Genomic DNA, 16,065 nt, shown 5'->3' with positions numbered 1-16,065 from the left:
GGCCACCGGCCACTACTACTGCAAACGCTCGGCTCTGGGGCAGAGCGCCCAACTGCAGGACCCAGGGTGGGCATACGGCCATTGTCAGTGGACCCTGGCAGTCAGGATATACTGACCAGCAGGGCTCAAAGTCCTGAGCCCACAGCTGGGCAAGCCAGAGACGTGCAGTCCTTTCTATGCTGGCCTTCGCAAGCGTGACAGGGCAGGTGCTATGCCTGGTGGGTGGGGCTCCTCCACAGGCTACCATCCAACTGTACTGTCCACTTAGAAAATGTAAATCCACTATTCTTGAGGAGGCAGGCAGAAGGAAAAGTGAGAGGTGGTGTGGGAGCCTGGCGGCAGAGAATGGAGAGGGAGCCCTGAAGCACTCAACTGACCCAGAGCACAGGGCGCTAGGAACACAATAAAAGTGCCCCATCATGCTGGAGAAGGCCTTGAGCCACCTCAGGATCCTGTGCGTTCAGGTCAGCGGCAGGTTTGAGTCTTTGCTTCCGGAGCAAGCCCGGCCAGGCTGGCCCCAGGTGAGACTCATCTCCTCTGGGGACTGGGGACTGGTAGTGGGGGCCAGCAGGTTGTGGAGCAGAGGGAAGGGTCATGTGTGCAAGACAAGAATGAAAGGCAGGCGGAAGAGGAAGGAGTGAGCTTGAAAGCCTACATCCTGCCCTTGTCCTTCCTGAACAAGAACTTCCTGTGTCTCGCCACCGGCCCAGGGCCATTGCTGCCCACAGCCTGGATAGAGTGATAGGAGACTCCCAGGTGCCTCTCCAGGGCACCCGTTCCCTGCACAGTGAGCTCACAGCACAGGACTCCCCCAGGTCTCACTGAAGGTGGTGTGGTGATGGTTCAGGTGGAAGGCACTGCTCCCCCTGGCTGAAAGGAGCACGCCCTGCAGGACCAGACATCCCACTGGCAGTGCCAAGAGGGGGGCAGGGGGCACGAGGACAGCAGTCTGGCTCTGCACACCTCCCAGGGTGTGGCTCTCATGTGGAAGCCAAGCTGAGCCAGTCTGTGAACACAGCCAGACGGCCTCGCTGCAGGAGCGGCCAGGATAAAGAGTCATGCACGCTGTGGGCAACTGGAAGGGAGAAGACAGAGAGCAGCGACAGAAAGAGGTGCACCAGTACAAGCAGGACAGATGGGCAGGGTGCTGCCATCAACTTGAAAAGGAACAGAGAAGAGAGAGCCACACCTGTCTCCCCATCTTCCCCCAAAGCACCACCAAGACAGGGTAAACGGGGAAATGAGAGATAGGCCACCAGACACAGCTATTAGAAGTACTGAGGAGAGCAAGGCTGGAGGGGCCCAGCTAGGCCACTACAGCCCAGAGGGGCTGGGACGCTGCCTCAGTGCAAGGCCCAGCCTGGGAGCACAATGCCATCTTTAGCAGGGTCGTGAAGTGAAAGCGACATGCTCCCCAACTGTGCAGCGGCTTCCACTTCACCTACAGAGGTATGTGACTGTCACCACTGCCTGGACACATCTCCATGGTTCATCCCGTACTTCATCTTCATGGCTCACGACGCTCCTGGTACAGATACACTGCACCTGGCTGATCATTCACCAAGAGGATGCTTCAGATGGTCCCAGATCTTGGCTACTGTCAACACTACAGTATTTGCACTGTGTGGACACAGACTTTTGTCTCAGGTAACACCTGGAGTGGGCTACTGTGTCCATGGTGACTGGGAGCCTCAGGAGGTGTGGCCTCCCAGAGCACCACACACTGCTCCTCCCACCAGCAGCACACAAGGCACAGAGTCACACTTTACCTCAGGCTGCAGGACACTTGCCTGTTCTGCTGGTCTCTATCACCTCACCCCGAGCTGCTCATTTTCCAGAGCAGTCAAGGATGCGTTTTCTGCACAGGGCGAGAGGAGGGTAGGGGTGGCACGCACATACACACCTGAATGCCCCCAGGCTTTTACAGTGTCCAGGCTGGTCACCCTAGGGTCCTGCTTCCTAGCCTCTGCACAGTGGTGCTGTTGCTCCTGCCTCCAGGCTAAGAGTCTTCTCAGCACAGGGTCTGCAGAGGTGCTCAGCCCTGGCAGAGGCAGGGCTGTGGCAAAGTAGTCATGCAGGCTGGGCTCTGCTCCTAACGTGCACGAGGACTGTCTGGGTGTTCACATCATCCCTTAAAGCAATTACACTTTATACCCCGTGGAGAGTGGTGATTTGGATCATGGTCTCTGCCTCATGGCTATTACTGCACTTATGCTGGGAACTTCCTGTGCAAAAGGTACAGGACAAGATTGCCCAGTTACCATGGTGATGTCCTGCCTGAGGAGGTCCTATGCAAGTCATGGAACTATTAGTCTTGACCTTGAGTTCAGACACCAGCTGGTAGAGATAGAGAATTACTAGTGCAACAAGATAATTATAATTGCTTGCCAGTACTTAGACCTTCAAGACTGCCTGCTTTGAAGAAATTTTCTCACAGAAACTTTCTCACAGGTTTTGATGATAAAACCTATATAATGAATGTGCTGAGCTGGCTCTGGGTCATTGTTCCTCCATCTGAGGATGGTGTCCCACCTGGTCCCAGCTTTCGCTCTGTAAGTGTTTGTCTTTCTTAATCCCCCATTGCTCTTCAACGGTTTCTAAGATTCAAAGGTTTCTAAGTGGGTTGCAACAATACACTGTGGGCTAAAATGATAAATTTCCAGGTTTTAAAAGGACATTTTAAGGACAGATTCTGAAATTTGCTGGGCAGGTAATGCATGTCTACAATCCTAATAACTCAGGAGGCTGAGGCAGGAGGATCACAAGTTCTAGGCCAGCATGGGCAACTTAGCAAGACCCTGTCTCAAAATAAAAACTAAAAGGTATGCATATAGCTCAGTGGTAGAGCAACCCCAGGTTCAATCCCTAGTACCAAAAAAAAAAAAGATTCTGAAATTGAAGTTTGCCCAATCAGAAACAAGCCACACATCTACCAGAAGGGCATCCTCCTCACCCAGAAGCGGACTAGGGGACCACCACTGACAAGTGGGCCAGAAGATGCCACACCTGTGGAGTGTGGGCTGGGAAAGGAGAGCTCCTCAGAGCACCAGAGAGCTCCCGGAAGCAAGAAACACGAAGGCTGCCAGAAGGTGGGGCCTAGGCACCACCCCAAAGCAAAAGGATGCATAAGTGGAAGAGAGGGAGAGCACCGGAGGCCTGCAGTGAGCAAAGGAAGCAGAAGCAGGAGACTCGAGGCAAGTCCAGGCACAAAAGTAGTCAGACGGAGGTGCCCAGGGGTCACACCCCTGAAGACAAGCAGAAGATGCTCAGGCCTATGGGGCGAAGCAAAATAGTCACACCAAGAGTCAGGGCTCAATGGGGCACCAGTGCAGGCTGGGAATACTGGAGCAAGGCACTGGGCAGCACCATGTGGCCTGTGGGACACATTTGTCACTGAAATTCTGTACTCCATCATTTTCACAGGCTCAGAGCTCAAACTAGATCCTTTCTCAGGGAGCCTTCAGAGAAAATGCCCTGCAAAATGAGGAGAGCATGACCAGGGACCCAAGGAAAGAGGAGAAGAATCCCCAAAAGGCATTGCGTGGCAGACAGTACAGGATGGGGAGGTTGAGGTGCCCTGGTTTCTTCAGGACCAATGACTAGACTTCCCAATGCACGTGTGCATGTGCAGAGGTCAGGACCAGATGCCTGCGAGGAGCAGAGCGGGGCCAGCAAACACTGCAGGCCACCCCCTTCCTCCTCCAGCCCCAAGTCTGCAGGGACAACAAGCCCAGTCTGGTTACATCTAATTTGGCAGCAACACTCCACCTCCTTAAACCAGAGGAAGACACCAAAAATGGCACCCAAGTACAAGTCAGTTCAAGATCAGAAGAAAATCCAGGGCATGGTTTCCAGGAGTCAGCAGAACCCTGGCTCCCCTGACTGCAAAAGAACAGGCATCTTGCTTCCTGGTCCCTCAATTCAGTAAAAGAAAGCCTGGGGTCAACTGAGAATGGTGATCCAATGAGGTTATCTGCCAGTTAATACCAGCATCAAGTTCTTGCAACTACTGAATCATCCAAGGAAAGCAACCAAGAACCAGCATGGAGTCTTCCGGGGGGCTCCCTGGACAAAAGGATACGTGGTGTGCCCTCTGTCCGGCAAACCAGGTAGAGGCAGGCAGCAATCACGTGGGCCATCTTCCGGCCTCGGGTCAGGTGCTTGCTCACGGCCATCTTGAAGAAGTTGAAGGCTGTGTCTAGGCAGTGCTGGTTCAGCTGCAGCTGGCTCCCCAGGTGGTGGATGTGGCGCCTCCCTAGGACACAATAGCAGTGACTTACCAAGATGCTGCCACTCAAAACAACTCTGGTTAAAAAGAAGCATCACGTAACCACCTTAGCAATTTAAGAGTAATCAGATTCGACTTTTTCCTAGTAAGTTTTAAATTCACTTTGTGTGGATGTGTCTAATTGATTTTTATATATGGACACTGTAAAGGGAATTTCCTATGGTTTTCATATCGGTGAAATCCTGTTTCCAGCCCTGGTAGCTGTGAAAAGGCTCCCTGGGTGTCCCACAGGTTCAGCCTGGTACTACTTCCTGACTGCCTATGCCCTGAGGTGGAAACGCCCCTGCTCCCACAGCCACATGCCCAAGCACCATCTCCACCCCACAGCGCTGGCTGACTGGCTAGAGGAGAGAGCAGAGAAAGGGACAGCCCAACAAGCCAACCTTCCACACTGCAAAGGGAGGATGGCACTTGGTACACCAGGCAGCACTGAGTGTCCCAGGGCTCACGGAGCTGCAAAGGTCACGACAGGGCCACACCCCTTTCAAAAGCAGGGCTTCTCTGATCTACAAATTGTGGGGTCGGGCTCCAAATTCCTTAATAGGACACCCATAGCACAAGAGTTAATAACAAGAATCAACAAATGGGACTTACTCAAACTAAAAAGTTTTTTCTCAGCAAGAGAAACAATAAGAGAGGTAAACAGGGAGCCTACATCCTGGGAACAAATCTTTACTCCTCACACTTCAGATAGAGCCCTAATTTCCAGAATATACAAAGAACTCAAAAAATTAAACAATAAGATAACAAATAACCCAATCAACAAATGGGTCAAGGACCTGAACAGACACTTCTCAGAGGAGGACATACAATCAATCAACAAGTATATGAAAAAATGCTCACCATCTCTAGCAGTCAGAGAAATGCAAATCAAAACCACCCTAAGATACCATCTCACTCCAGTAAGATTGGCAGCCATTATGAAGTCAAACAACAACAAGTGCTGGTGAGGATGTGGGGAAAAGGGTACTCTTGTACATTGCTGGTGGGACTGCAAATTGGTGTAGCCAATATGGAAAGCAGTATGGAGATTCCTGGGAAAGCTGGGAATGGAACCACCATTTGACCCAGCTATTGTCCTTCTCGGACTATTCCCTTGAAGACCTTAAAAGAGCGTACTACAGGGATACTGCCACATCGATGTTCATAGCAGCACAATTCACAATAGCTAGACTGTGGAACCAACCCCGATGCCCCTCAATAGATGAATGGATAAAAAAAATGTGGCATTTATACACAATGGAGTACTACGCAGCACTAAGAAATGACAAAATCATGGAATTTGCAGGGAAATGGATGGCATTAGAGCAGATTATGCTAAGTGAAGCTAGCCAATCCCTAAAAAACAAATGCCAAATGTCTTCTTTGATATAATGAGAGCAACTAAGAACAGAGCAGGGAGGAAGAGCAGGAGGAAAAGATTAACATTAAACAGTCATGAGGTGGGAGGGAAAGGGAGAGAAAAGGGAAATTGCATGGAAATGGAAGGAGACCCTCATTGTTATACAAAATTACATATAAGAGGTTGTGAGGGGAATGGGAAAAAAATAAGGAGAGAAATGAATTACAGTAGATGGGGTAGAGAGAGAAGATGGGAGGGGAGGGGAGGGGGGATAGTAGAGGATAGGAAAGGTAGCAGAAAACAACAGTTACTATTATGGCATTATATAAAAATGTGGATGTGTAACCGATGTGATTCTGCAATCTTTGTAATGTTTTGAATAACCAATAAAAAAAAAAAGAGAATATTAAAAAAAAAAAAAAAAAGCAGGGCAGGGCTTCCCTAAGTGCTGTGGGCTAAGAGAGAGGGAACAGAGTACTGCCTCATGGGCAGGAAAACAGAAGGGCCTCCTGTACATCCATGAAAATGCAGAGGTCCAGAGGCCAGCAGCAGAGGATCCTGAGGTCAGCCCGACACAGGCCTCACGTCTACAGTGTGGGCATGTGGGGAGGCCCTCTGGGGCATCCAGAATATGTGTGGGCAGAACAAGATTAGGACAGCAAGAAGAACTGCCACCCCTGAGATCTCCAGTCCCACCAGGGTCCTCTAGCCCCCAGACCACTCCTCCTGGGACACCCCAAACAGCCTCCACTTCACCCACAAAAGTTAAATACTCGCTGCCTGATTTCTCTAATAAGGATGTGCTGCTGGCCTGCTGCTCATAGCTGAACTTCACTAACAATGACAGCCGGCCAAAGGTGGGCACCTGGTGAGCCACGCCCAGGAAAGCCACAGCTGGGGCATGTGGCCTGGCAAGTCAGGGATGAGCCTCACCCTGCCTCAGGGAGCTCCACCCTGCTGAGACCCCAGCACCTTGAGCCCCTCAGCTCAAAGGGCTCCTGTTGCAGAGGGCTAGTCACTGTGCCCTGAGGCCTGGGCAGAGGCAAGATCCTGGCCAGATGGTCAGAAAGACAGCAGTTCTGACCACCACCTCCCATTAGTGTGCACAGGCTCACAGATGCAGGAGCACAGATTGATCCCCACACTCCGTGGCCCCACAAGGCTCAAGGGTAAACAGTCAGCTGGGGGTTTCTCCTTCACAGGCTCTTTCCCAACACAGAGGGCCCTGGTCCCCATAGTATAATCTCAGGAGATTGTGCCCTTATGAAAGGGACTCCAACCCCAACCTCCCCCACAAGTAGAACCCAGTGAGAAGGCACCATTGGGAACCAGGAAGCAGCCTTGGCCAGACACTGACTCTGTCAGGGCCTGGGTCCTGGACATCCAGCTTCCTGGGCTGCAGAACTGCACCTATGCTGTCTAAGCTCCAGCTGTGATCTATTTGTTTTAGACTCACCGAGCTGTGACATAAGATTGCTGTAGTAAGCAACTTGTTAACATCTGTATGTGATATATTCAAATGCTGAAAAAGTTCCCACTTAGAGCCTGCAATTCAGAGTTGTGAAACTATCAGCACAATTCAATACATTTTTCAGCACCCCAAATAGAACACCCATGACCACAGGTACTAACTCCCTACTCCACTCCTGACTAATCTTTAATTCATGAATTCAGTGAGTACCACTAGTAGAGTCAATTAGTCACAAGCCTTCAACATGCACATTCTGTAAACATAAAAAGACCCTGTGAGTAAACACATGCTCCTAAAACAGTTACCAGAACCTGCATAGTGGTGCACACATATGCATAGAGGCAACTTGGGAGGCTGGGGCAGGAGTACCATAGGGCCAGTCTCAGCAGCTTAGCAAGGCCCGGTCTCAAAAAAAAAAAAAAAAAGGGCTAGGTGCAGCTCATGGTAGAACAACACCCCTGGGTTCAATGCCCAGTACCTGAAAAAAAGAAAAAAACAAACAAAAAAACAGTTACTAATAAGCTGCCCAGCCCACTCTCCTTGGGTTTCTTCCCAGTGAGCGAATCTTACAGTAAACCCACTAGCACAGGGCACCCTTGAAACTTGGACACTTTGGAAAAATGAAGTTGTCTCCCCGGGAGCCAGCAGCCAAGCACAACTCCAGAACTGCAGACCCTCAGGCCCAGGACAGGAACCCCACACCCCAGGCTCCCATGCTGCTGCCTCCAAGCCTGCAGCCTCCACAGGGAGGCTCCCCTCGGTTGCATCTGCAGGAGGTGCCACAGAGCCTGCAGAAGCAATGGGCTCCACTCAAGACTGGCATGCACATGCATATGAGGCACCTCAGCACCACATAAAATAAATAAATAAAGGTATTGTGTCCACCTATAACTAAAATAATAATAAGAAGAAAAAGACAACAAGCTAAAGAATGAAAAGAGAAGCTACTGATGGAAGATTCAAAATATGCACATCCAACAGAGGACTTGAGCCTGGACTAAAGGACTTCTACAAATCAGCAAGACAATGACAGCTTCTGGCAGCCTTCTTCTCGCTTGCTTCAGGGAGCTCTCCTTTCCCACACTCCACAGGTGTGGCATCTTCTGGCCCACTTGTCAGTGGTGGTCCTCTAGCCCGCTCCTGGGTGAGGAGGATGCCCTGCTGGTAGATGTGTGGTTTGTTTCTGATTGGGCAAACTTCAATATCAGAATCCTTTTTTTTTTTTTTTTTTTGGTACTAGGGATTGAACCTGGGGTTACTCTACCACTGAGCTATATGCATACCTTTTGGTTTTTTGTTTTGAGACAGGAGCCTAGGCACCACCCCAAAGGAAAAAGATGCATAAGTGGAAGACAAGGAGAGCACCCAGGCCTACAGTCAGGAAGAATCAACTTCCCTGGCAGAGTCATGCACAGACCACCAGAGGGGACACCAATCCTGAAGCACATGAAGAGACTAAGTAAAAAGATAGCCCTGGGGCTGGAGTGGAGCCCAGGAGGGGCAGGGCTTGCCCAGCACACGTGAAGCCCTGGACTCGGTCCCTAGCCCCAAACCCAAACCAAAGACCCAGTACTAGAAAATTTAAAATATGATAATTAAGAAATTTTTGTTGTTTTGTAAAAATATTTTTTTAGTTGTAGTTGGACATAACACCTTTTTTTTTGTTAAATATTTATTTTTTAGTTTTAGGTGGACACAATATCTTTTTTTTTTTTTTTTAAGAGAGAGAGAGGGAATTTTTAATATTTATTTTTTTAGTTTTCGGCAGACACAACATCTTTGTTTTTTTTTTCTTTGTATGTGGTGCTGAGGAGCGAACCCGGGCCGCACGCATGCCAGGCGACTGTGCTACTGCTTAAGCCACATCCCCAGCCCGACACAATATCTTTATTTTATTTTTATGTGGTGCTGAGGATTGAACCCAGTGCCTCAAGCATGCCAGGTGAGCGCTCTACCTCTGAGCCAAACCCCAGCACACAATACCTTTATTTTATTTACTTGTTTTTATGTGATGCTGAGGATTAAACCCAGTGCCTCACACGTGCCAGGCGAACGCTCTATGTTGAGCCCCAGCCCCAGCCCCAAGACATTTTTAACCAAAAAATAGCAGATCAGCATAATGGCGCAGGCAAAGGCAGAAAAGTGAACTGGGAGCTAGAGCAGGGGTCTTCTCAGGGAGGAGCCAGATGCTGCTACAAAACAGACAATGTAAAACTGACAGAACAGGGGAGAGATACCTCCCAACAGAACCCTGGTAGGAGGAGGAGAGGCAGGCACCATCCAACCTCATGCAGCTCCTGCCCCATGCCTACAAGTGCCAGGCAAACACAACTCTGGAGCGAGCTCAACCCTCCCAGCGCTAGTTCAGCACTACACAACATCCTTTGGAGGACAGAGGATGGAGGGTGGTCACCTAAGCAGGTGCCAAAACCATTGTCACTGGAGAGAAGTGACACTGGCATAAGACATCCTGACGTAGGCAGAGAAGGGCACCCCACAAATCCATAGCCCTGGGAAAGCATCAAACCCAAACAGAGCAACCTTCCACACATGCCTGACTACGACTCCCAGTGTGCTCAGACCAGAAGGAAACAGTCAGAGAGCAGCCACAGATCAAGGGGGGCCCCAGGCTCATACCAGCTCTGGCAGAAAACAGAAAGAAGGGGGGAATGAGAAGAATGGGGAACTTTGGATTGGGCGGAGAGGGGCGAGGGAAGGGGCATGGGGATAGGAAAGATGGTGGACTGGGACAGATATCATCACCCTAGGTATGTGTATGACTGCACGATTGGTGTCACTCTACGTCATATACAACCAGAGAAATGAGAAGCTGTGCTCCATTTGAGCACAGTGAGTCAAAATGCACTCTGCTGACACGTGTACTAATTAGAACAGATAATGAAAGGCAGTGTCTTCCATGGCCTTGGCCCCCAGAGCCCTGAACAGACCATGGGAATCCAACCCCAACAGTGCACACTGACAGCGCAGCGGGGTGTGTGGCTAGGCAGTGCAGTAGCCTCCATGCACATGGCCCCACTGCAGCACCACACCAAGCACAAAACGTGCCACGGCCCAGGGGCTACTTACTCCAGAAACCCGGGTGACTTCAACAGCCACAAATCAATGAATTCACCACATCAGCAAAATAAACAAAAAATAACATAGCCATCTCCATAAGTACAAAGAAGAACAAGGCAAAACAACACCATTCCTTATAACAAGATATTGAACATTTCACAATGAGGTCAGGAATGAAACACTTCTACTCAACACTATCCTAAAGAGTCTAGAACAGTAATAAAAGGTATAATAATGCATTGAGAGTAAAAAAGAGGAAAGGTGGAAAAGAAGAGATAACAAGTACACTCACAGACCTTGTTCTTGGTAAGGTAGAACACTCTAAGGGGTCAATGTAGTCATTCTTTACTATTTGACTTACAGATTCAATGTAATCCCAGGCAAAATTTGGACAGGCTTTCTTTTGGAAATCAACCAGCTGATTCTAAAATTTATGTAGAAATGCAAATTAGGGCTGGGGCTGTGGCTCAGCGGTAGAGCGCTCGCCTATCATGTGCGAGGCCTTGGGTTCGATCCTCAGCACCACATAAAAATAAATAAACAAAATAAAGATATAAAAAAAATTCCCTTTAAAAAAAAAAGAAAGAAGAAATGCAAATTAGCAGAAATAGCCAAAACAACAAGCAAAGAACAGGAGAAGGAGCTAAAGCACAGGAATCTGAGGACACAGCAGAGGCCTGTGAGACTGACAGCCAGAAGACACAGTGACGTCACCAGAGTCTGCACAGACTCCCACACACAGCCAAGACAGTGCCTGGGGGGAGACAGCTATTCTGATATAGGGTGCTGGAAAAACTGCATCTTCATAACTGGAATGTGAACTTCAGCCCCAGCTTCACCATACATAAAAGACTGCTTTCAGGCTTTTCAGAAACCTAAACATCAAATTTAAAACAATAAACTTCGTGTGTGTGGTACTGGAGATTGAACTCAGGCCCTCACACAAGCTGGGTAAGCATGTGACCATTGAACCATACTCCAGCTCAGAATCTAAAACAGTGAAGCTTCCAGATGAAAACAGGAGAGTAAATTCACACCTAGGGCAGGTAAGGATTTCTAACAAGTCACCAAAAGCCCTAACCATAAAAAAACAAATTCAAACTTCATTACAATTTAAAATTTTATTAAAAAAATTTTTTGTTCATGGGGCTGGGGATATGGCTCAAGCAGTAGTGTGCTCGCCTGGCATGTGTGCGGCCCGGGTTCGATCCTCAGCACCACATACAAACAAAGATGTTGTGTCTGCTGAAAACTAAAAAACAAAAAAAATTTAAAAAATAAATAAATAAAATAAAATTTTTTGTTCATCAAAAGATAACAAGGTAGGGGCTAAGATTGTGGCTCAGTGGTAGAGTGCTCTCCTAGCACATGTGAGGCACTAAGTTCAACCCTCAGCACCATACAAAATAAATAAATAAATAAAGATATTGCGTCCACCTATAACTAAAATAATAATAATAATAATAATAATAATAATAATAATAATAATAAATAACCTAAAGAATGAAAAAAGAAACTATAGATAGAAGATTAAAAATATGCACATCCAATAGAGGACTTGAGCTCAGAATAAAGGACTTCTACAAATCAGCAAGACAATGACAACCCAATTTTTAAAAAATGTGCAAAAACATTAACGGGTACCTCACACTCAGAGGATGTCCAGAGGGCCAGAAAGTATAAGCAAAGGTAGTCATCTGGACTCAGAGAGTCCCCCCAATCCTGTACTCCCACACCCCACCTGCTGTGCCAGGGCAAGGCTCCCAGATGCTGTGGAAAAGTGGCTTGGCCCTGTCCAATAAAGATAAGCACACACCTGCACCAGGACCAAAACCTCATTCACAGGTGTATTCTTTTTTTTTTTTTAATTAATTTTTATTGTAGGTTGTTCAAAACATTACATAGTTCTTGATATATCATATTTCACACTTTGATTCAAGTGGGATATGAACTCCCATTTTTACCCCATATACAGATTGCAGAATCACATCAGTTGCACAACCATTGATTTACATATTGCCATTCTGGTGTCTGTTGTATTCTGCTGCCTTTCCTATCCTCTACTATCCCCCCTCCCCCCTCCCCTCCCCTCTTCTCTCTCTACCCCCTCTACTATAATTCATTTCTCCCCCTTATATTTTTCCTCCTTTCCCCTCACTTCCTCTTGTATGTAATTTTGTATACCCCTGAGGGTCTCCTTCCATTTACATGCAATTTCCCTTCTCTCTCCCTTTCCCTCCCACCTCTCATCCCTGTTTAATGTTAATCTTCTTCTCATGCTCTTCGTCCCTACTCTGTTCTTAGTTACTCTCCTTATATCAAAGAAGACATTTGGCATTTGTTTTTAAGGGATTGGCTAGCTTCACTTAGCATAATCTGCTCTAATGCCATCCATTTCCCTCCAAATTCTATGATTTTGTCATTTCTTAATGCAGAGTAATACTCCATTGTGTATAAATGCCACATTTTTTTTATCCATTCGTCTATTGAAGGGCATCTAGGTTGGTTCCACAGTCTTGCTATTGTGAATTGTGCTGCTATGAACATCGATGTAGCAGTGTCCCTATAGTGTGCTCTTTTTAGGTCTTTAGGGAATAGACGGAGTAGGGAAATAGCTGGATCAAATGGTGGTTCCATTCCGAGCTTTCCAAGAAATCTCCATACTGCTTTCCAAATTGGCCGCACCAATTTGCAGTCCCACCAGCAATGTACAAGAGTACCCTTTTCCCCACATCCTCGCCAGCACTTGTTGTTGTTTGACTTCATAATGGCTGCCAATCTTACTGGAGTGAGATGGTATCTTAGGGTGGTTTTGATTTGCATTTCTCTGACTGCTAGAGATGGTGAGCATTTTTTTCACATACTTGTTGATTGATTGTATGTCCTCCTCTGAGAAATTTCTGTTCAGGTCCTTGGCCCATTTGTTGATTGGGTTATTTGTTATCTTATTGTCTAATTTTTTTAGTTCTTTGTATATTCTGGATATTAGGGCTCTGTCTGAAGTGTGAGGAGTAAAGATTTGTTCCCAGGATGTAGGCTCCCTATTTACCTCTCTTATTGTTTCTTTTGCTGAGAAAAAAGTTTTTAGTTTGAGTAAGTCCCATTTGTTGATTCTAGTTATTAACACTTGTGCTATGGGTGTCCTATTGAGGAATTTGGAGCCCGACCCCACAGTATGTAGATCATAGCCAACTTTTTCTTCTATCAGACGCCATGTCTCTGATTTGATATCAAGTTCCTTGATCCACTTTGAGTTAACTTTTGTGCATGGTGAGAGAAAGGGATTCAGTTTCATTTTGTTGCATATGGATTTCCAGTTTTCCCAACACCATTTGTTGAAGATGCTATCCTTCTTCCATTGCATGCTTTTAGCCCCTTTATCGAATATAAGATAGTTGTAGTTTTGTGGATTGGTTTCTGTGTCCTCTATTCTGTTCCATTGGTCCACCCGCCTGTTTTGGTACCAGTACCATGCTGCTTTTGTTACTATTGCTCTGTAGTATAGTTTGAAGTCTGGTATAGCTATACCGCCTGATTCACACTTCCTGCTTAGCATTGTTTTTGCTATTCTGGGTCTTTTATTTTTCCATATGAATTTCATGATTGCTTTCTCTATTTCTACAAGAAATGCCGTTGGGATTTTGATTGGCATTGCATTAAACCTATAGAGAACTTTTGGTAATATCGCCATTTTGATGATGTTAGTTCTACCTATCCATGAACAGGGTATATTTTTCCATCTTCTAAGATCTTCTTCTATTTCTCTCTTTAGGGTTCTGTAGTTTTCATTGTATAAGTCTTTCACCTCTTTTGTTAGGTTGATTCCCAAGTATTTTATTTTTTTTGAGGATATTGTGAATGGGGTGGTTGTCCTCATTTCCATTTCAGAGGATTTGTCGCTGATATACAGGAATGCCTTTGATTTATGCGTGTTGATTTTATATCCTGCCACTTTGCTGAATTCATTTATTAGCTCTAATAGTTTCTTTGTAGACCCTTTTGGGTCTGCTAGGTATAGAATCATGTCATCTGCAAATAGTGATAATTTGAGTTCTTCTTTTCCTATTTTTATGCCTTTAATTTCTTTCGTCTGTCTAATTGCTCTGGCCAGTGATTCGAGAACTATGTTGAACAGAAGTGGTGAGAGAGGGCATCCCTGTCTTGTTCCAGATTTTAGAGGGAATGCCTTCAATTTTTCTCCATTCAGAATGATGCTAGCCTGAGGCTTAGCATAGATTGCTTTTACAATATTGAGGTATGTTCCTGTTATCCCTAGTTTTTCTAGAGTTTTGAACATAAAGGGATGCTGTACTTTGTCGAATGCTTTTTCCGCATCTATCGAGATGATCATATGGTTCTTATTTTTAAGTCTATTGATGTGGTGAATAACATTTATTGATTTCCGTATATTGAACCAACCTTGCATCCCAGGGATAAATCCTACCTGATCATGGTGCACAATTTTTTTGATATCTTTTTGTATCCGGTTCGCCAGAAGTTTATTGAGGATTTTTGCATCTAGGTTCATTAGAGATATTGGTCTGTAGTTTTCTTTCTTTGAAGTGTCTTTGTCTGGTTTAGGAATCAGGGTGATGTTGGCCTCATAGAATGAATTTGGAAGTTTTCCCTCTTTTTCTATTTCCTGAAATAGCTTGAAAAGTATTGGTATTAGTTCCTCTTTAAAGGTTTTGTAAAACTCTGCTGCATACCCATCCGGTCCTGGGCTTTTCTTAGTTGGTAGTCTTGTGATGGTATCTTCTATTTCCTCAATTGATATTGGTCTGTTTAGGTTGTCAATATCCTCCTGACTCAATCTGGGCAAATCATATGACTTAAGAAATTTATCAGTGCCTTCACTATCTTCTATTTTATTGGAGTATAAGGATTCAAAATAATTTCTGATAATCTTCTGTGTTTCTGAAGTGTCTGTTGTGATATTGCCTTTTTCATCCCGTATGCTGGTAATTTGAGTTCTCTCTCTTCTTCTCTTCGTTAGCGTGGCTAAGGGTCTGTCGATTTTATTTATTTTTTCAAAGAACCAACTTTTAGTTTTGTCAATTTTTTCAATTGTTTCTTTTGAATATATGATCTATTTTTGAGAAGGATCCATGTGCTGCTGATAAAAAAGTGTAACTGTTTGATCTTGGGTGGTATATTCTATATATGTCAATTAAGTCTAGGTTATTAATTATGTTATTGAGTTCTATAGTTTCCTTATTCAACTTTTGTTTGGAAGATCTGTCCAGTGGTGAGAGAGGTGTGTTGAAGTCTCCCATGATTATTGTATGGTGGTCTATTAGACTCTTGAACTTGAGAAGAGTTTGTTTGATGAACATAGCTGCACCATTGTTTGGGGCATATATATTTATGATAGTTATGTCTTGTTGGTGTATGGTTCCCTTGAGCAGTATGTAGTGTCCCTCTTCATCCCTTTTGATTAACTTTGGCTTGAAATCTATTTTATTTGATATGAGTATGGACACTCCTGCTTGTTTCCGAAGTCCATATGAGTGATATGATTTTTCCCAACCTTTCACCTTCAGTCTATGTATGTCTTTTCCTATCAAATGCGTCTCCTGAAGGCAGCATATTGTTGGGTCTTGTTTTGTGATTCATTCTACTAGCCTGTGTCTCTTAATTGGTGAGTTTAAGCCATTAACATTTAGGGTTATTATTGAGATATGGGTTGTTCTTCCAGCCATATTTGTTTATTTATGTTACTAAACATGGTTTGTTTTCCTCTTTGATTATTCCCCCCCCCCTTTACTGTACTACCTCCCGCTGTTGGTTTTCATTGATATTTTCCATTTCCTCTTCCTGTAATATTTTGCCGAGGATGTTTTGAAGAGATGGTTTTCTAGCTGCAAATTCTTTTAACTTTTGTTT

The 16,065-nt window shown here is 45.7% G+C and overlaps 1 protein-coding gene across 4 annotated transcripts in view; it reads right to left on the bottom strand.

Annotated features, from left to right (window-relative positions):
• The window catches only part of Brf1 (BRF1 general transcription factor IIIB subunit), a 70,186-nt gene that overhangs the window by 40,448 nt on the left and 13,673 nt on the right, over positions 1-16,065 (bottom strand). For all 4 annotated transcript variants that reach the window (XM_076849530.2, XM_076849532.2, XM_076849531.2 and 1 more), the window contains exon 3: positions 4,082-4,255. In XM_076849530.2, the coding sequence (XP_076705645.2) occupies positions 4,082-4,255 (174 nt within the window). The remainder of the gene's footprint in view (positions 1-4,081; positions 4,256-16,065) is intronic.

This window comes from Callospermophilus lateralis, chromosome 3, assembly GCF_048772815.1.
Source record: "Callospermophilus lateralis isolate mCalLat2 chromosome 3, mCalLat2.hap1, whole genome shotgun sequence".
Classification (NCBI taxonomy): Eukaryota; Metazoa; Chordata; class Mammalia; order Rodentia; family Sciuridae; genus Callospermophilus; species Callospermophilus lateralis.
The sequence above is the reverse complement of the archived record's forward strand: the minus strand, read 5'-3'. Positions and strand labels throughout refer to the sequence as shown.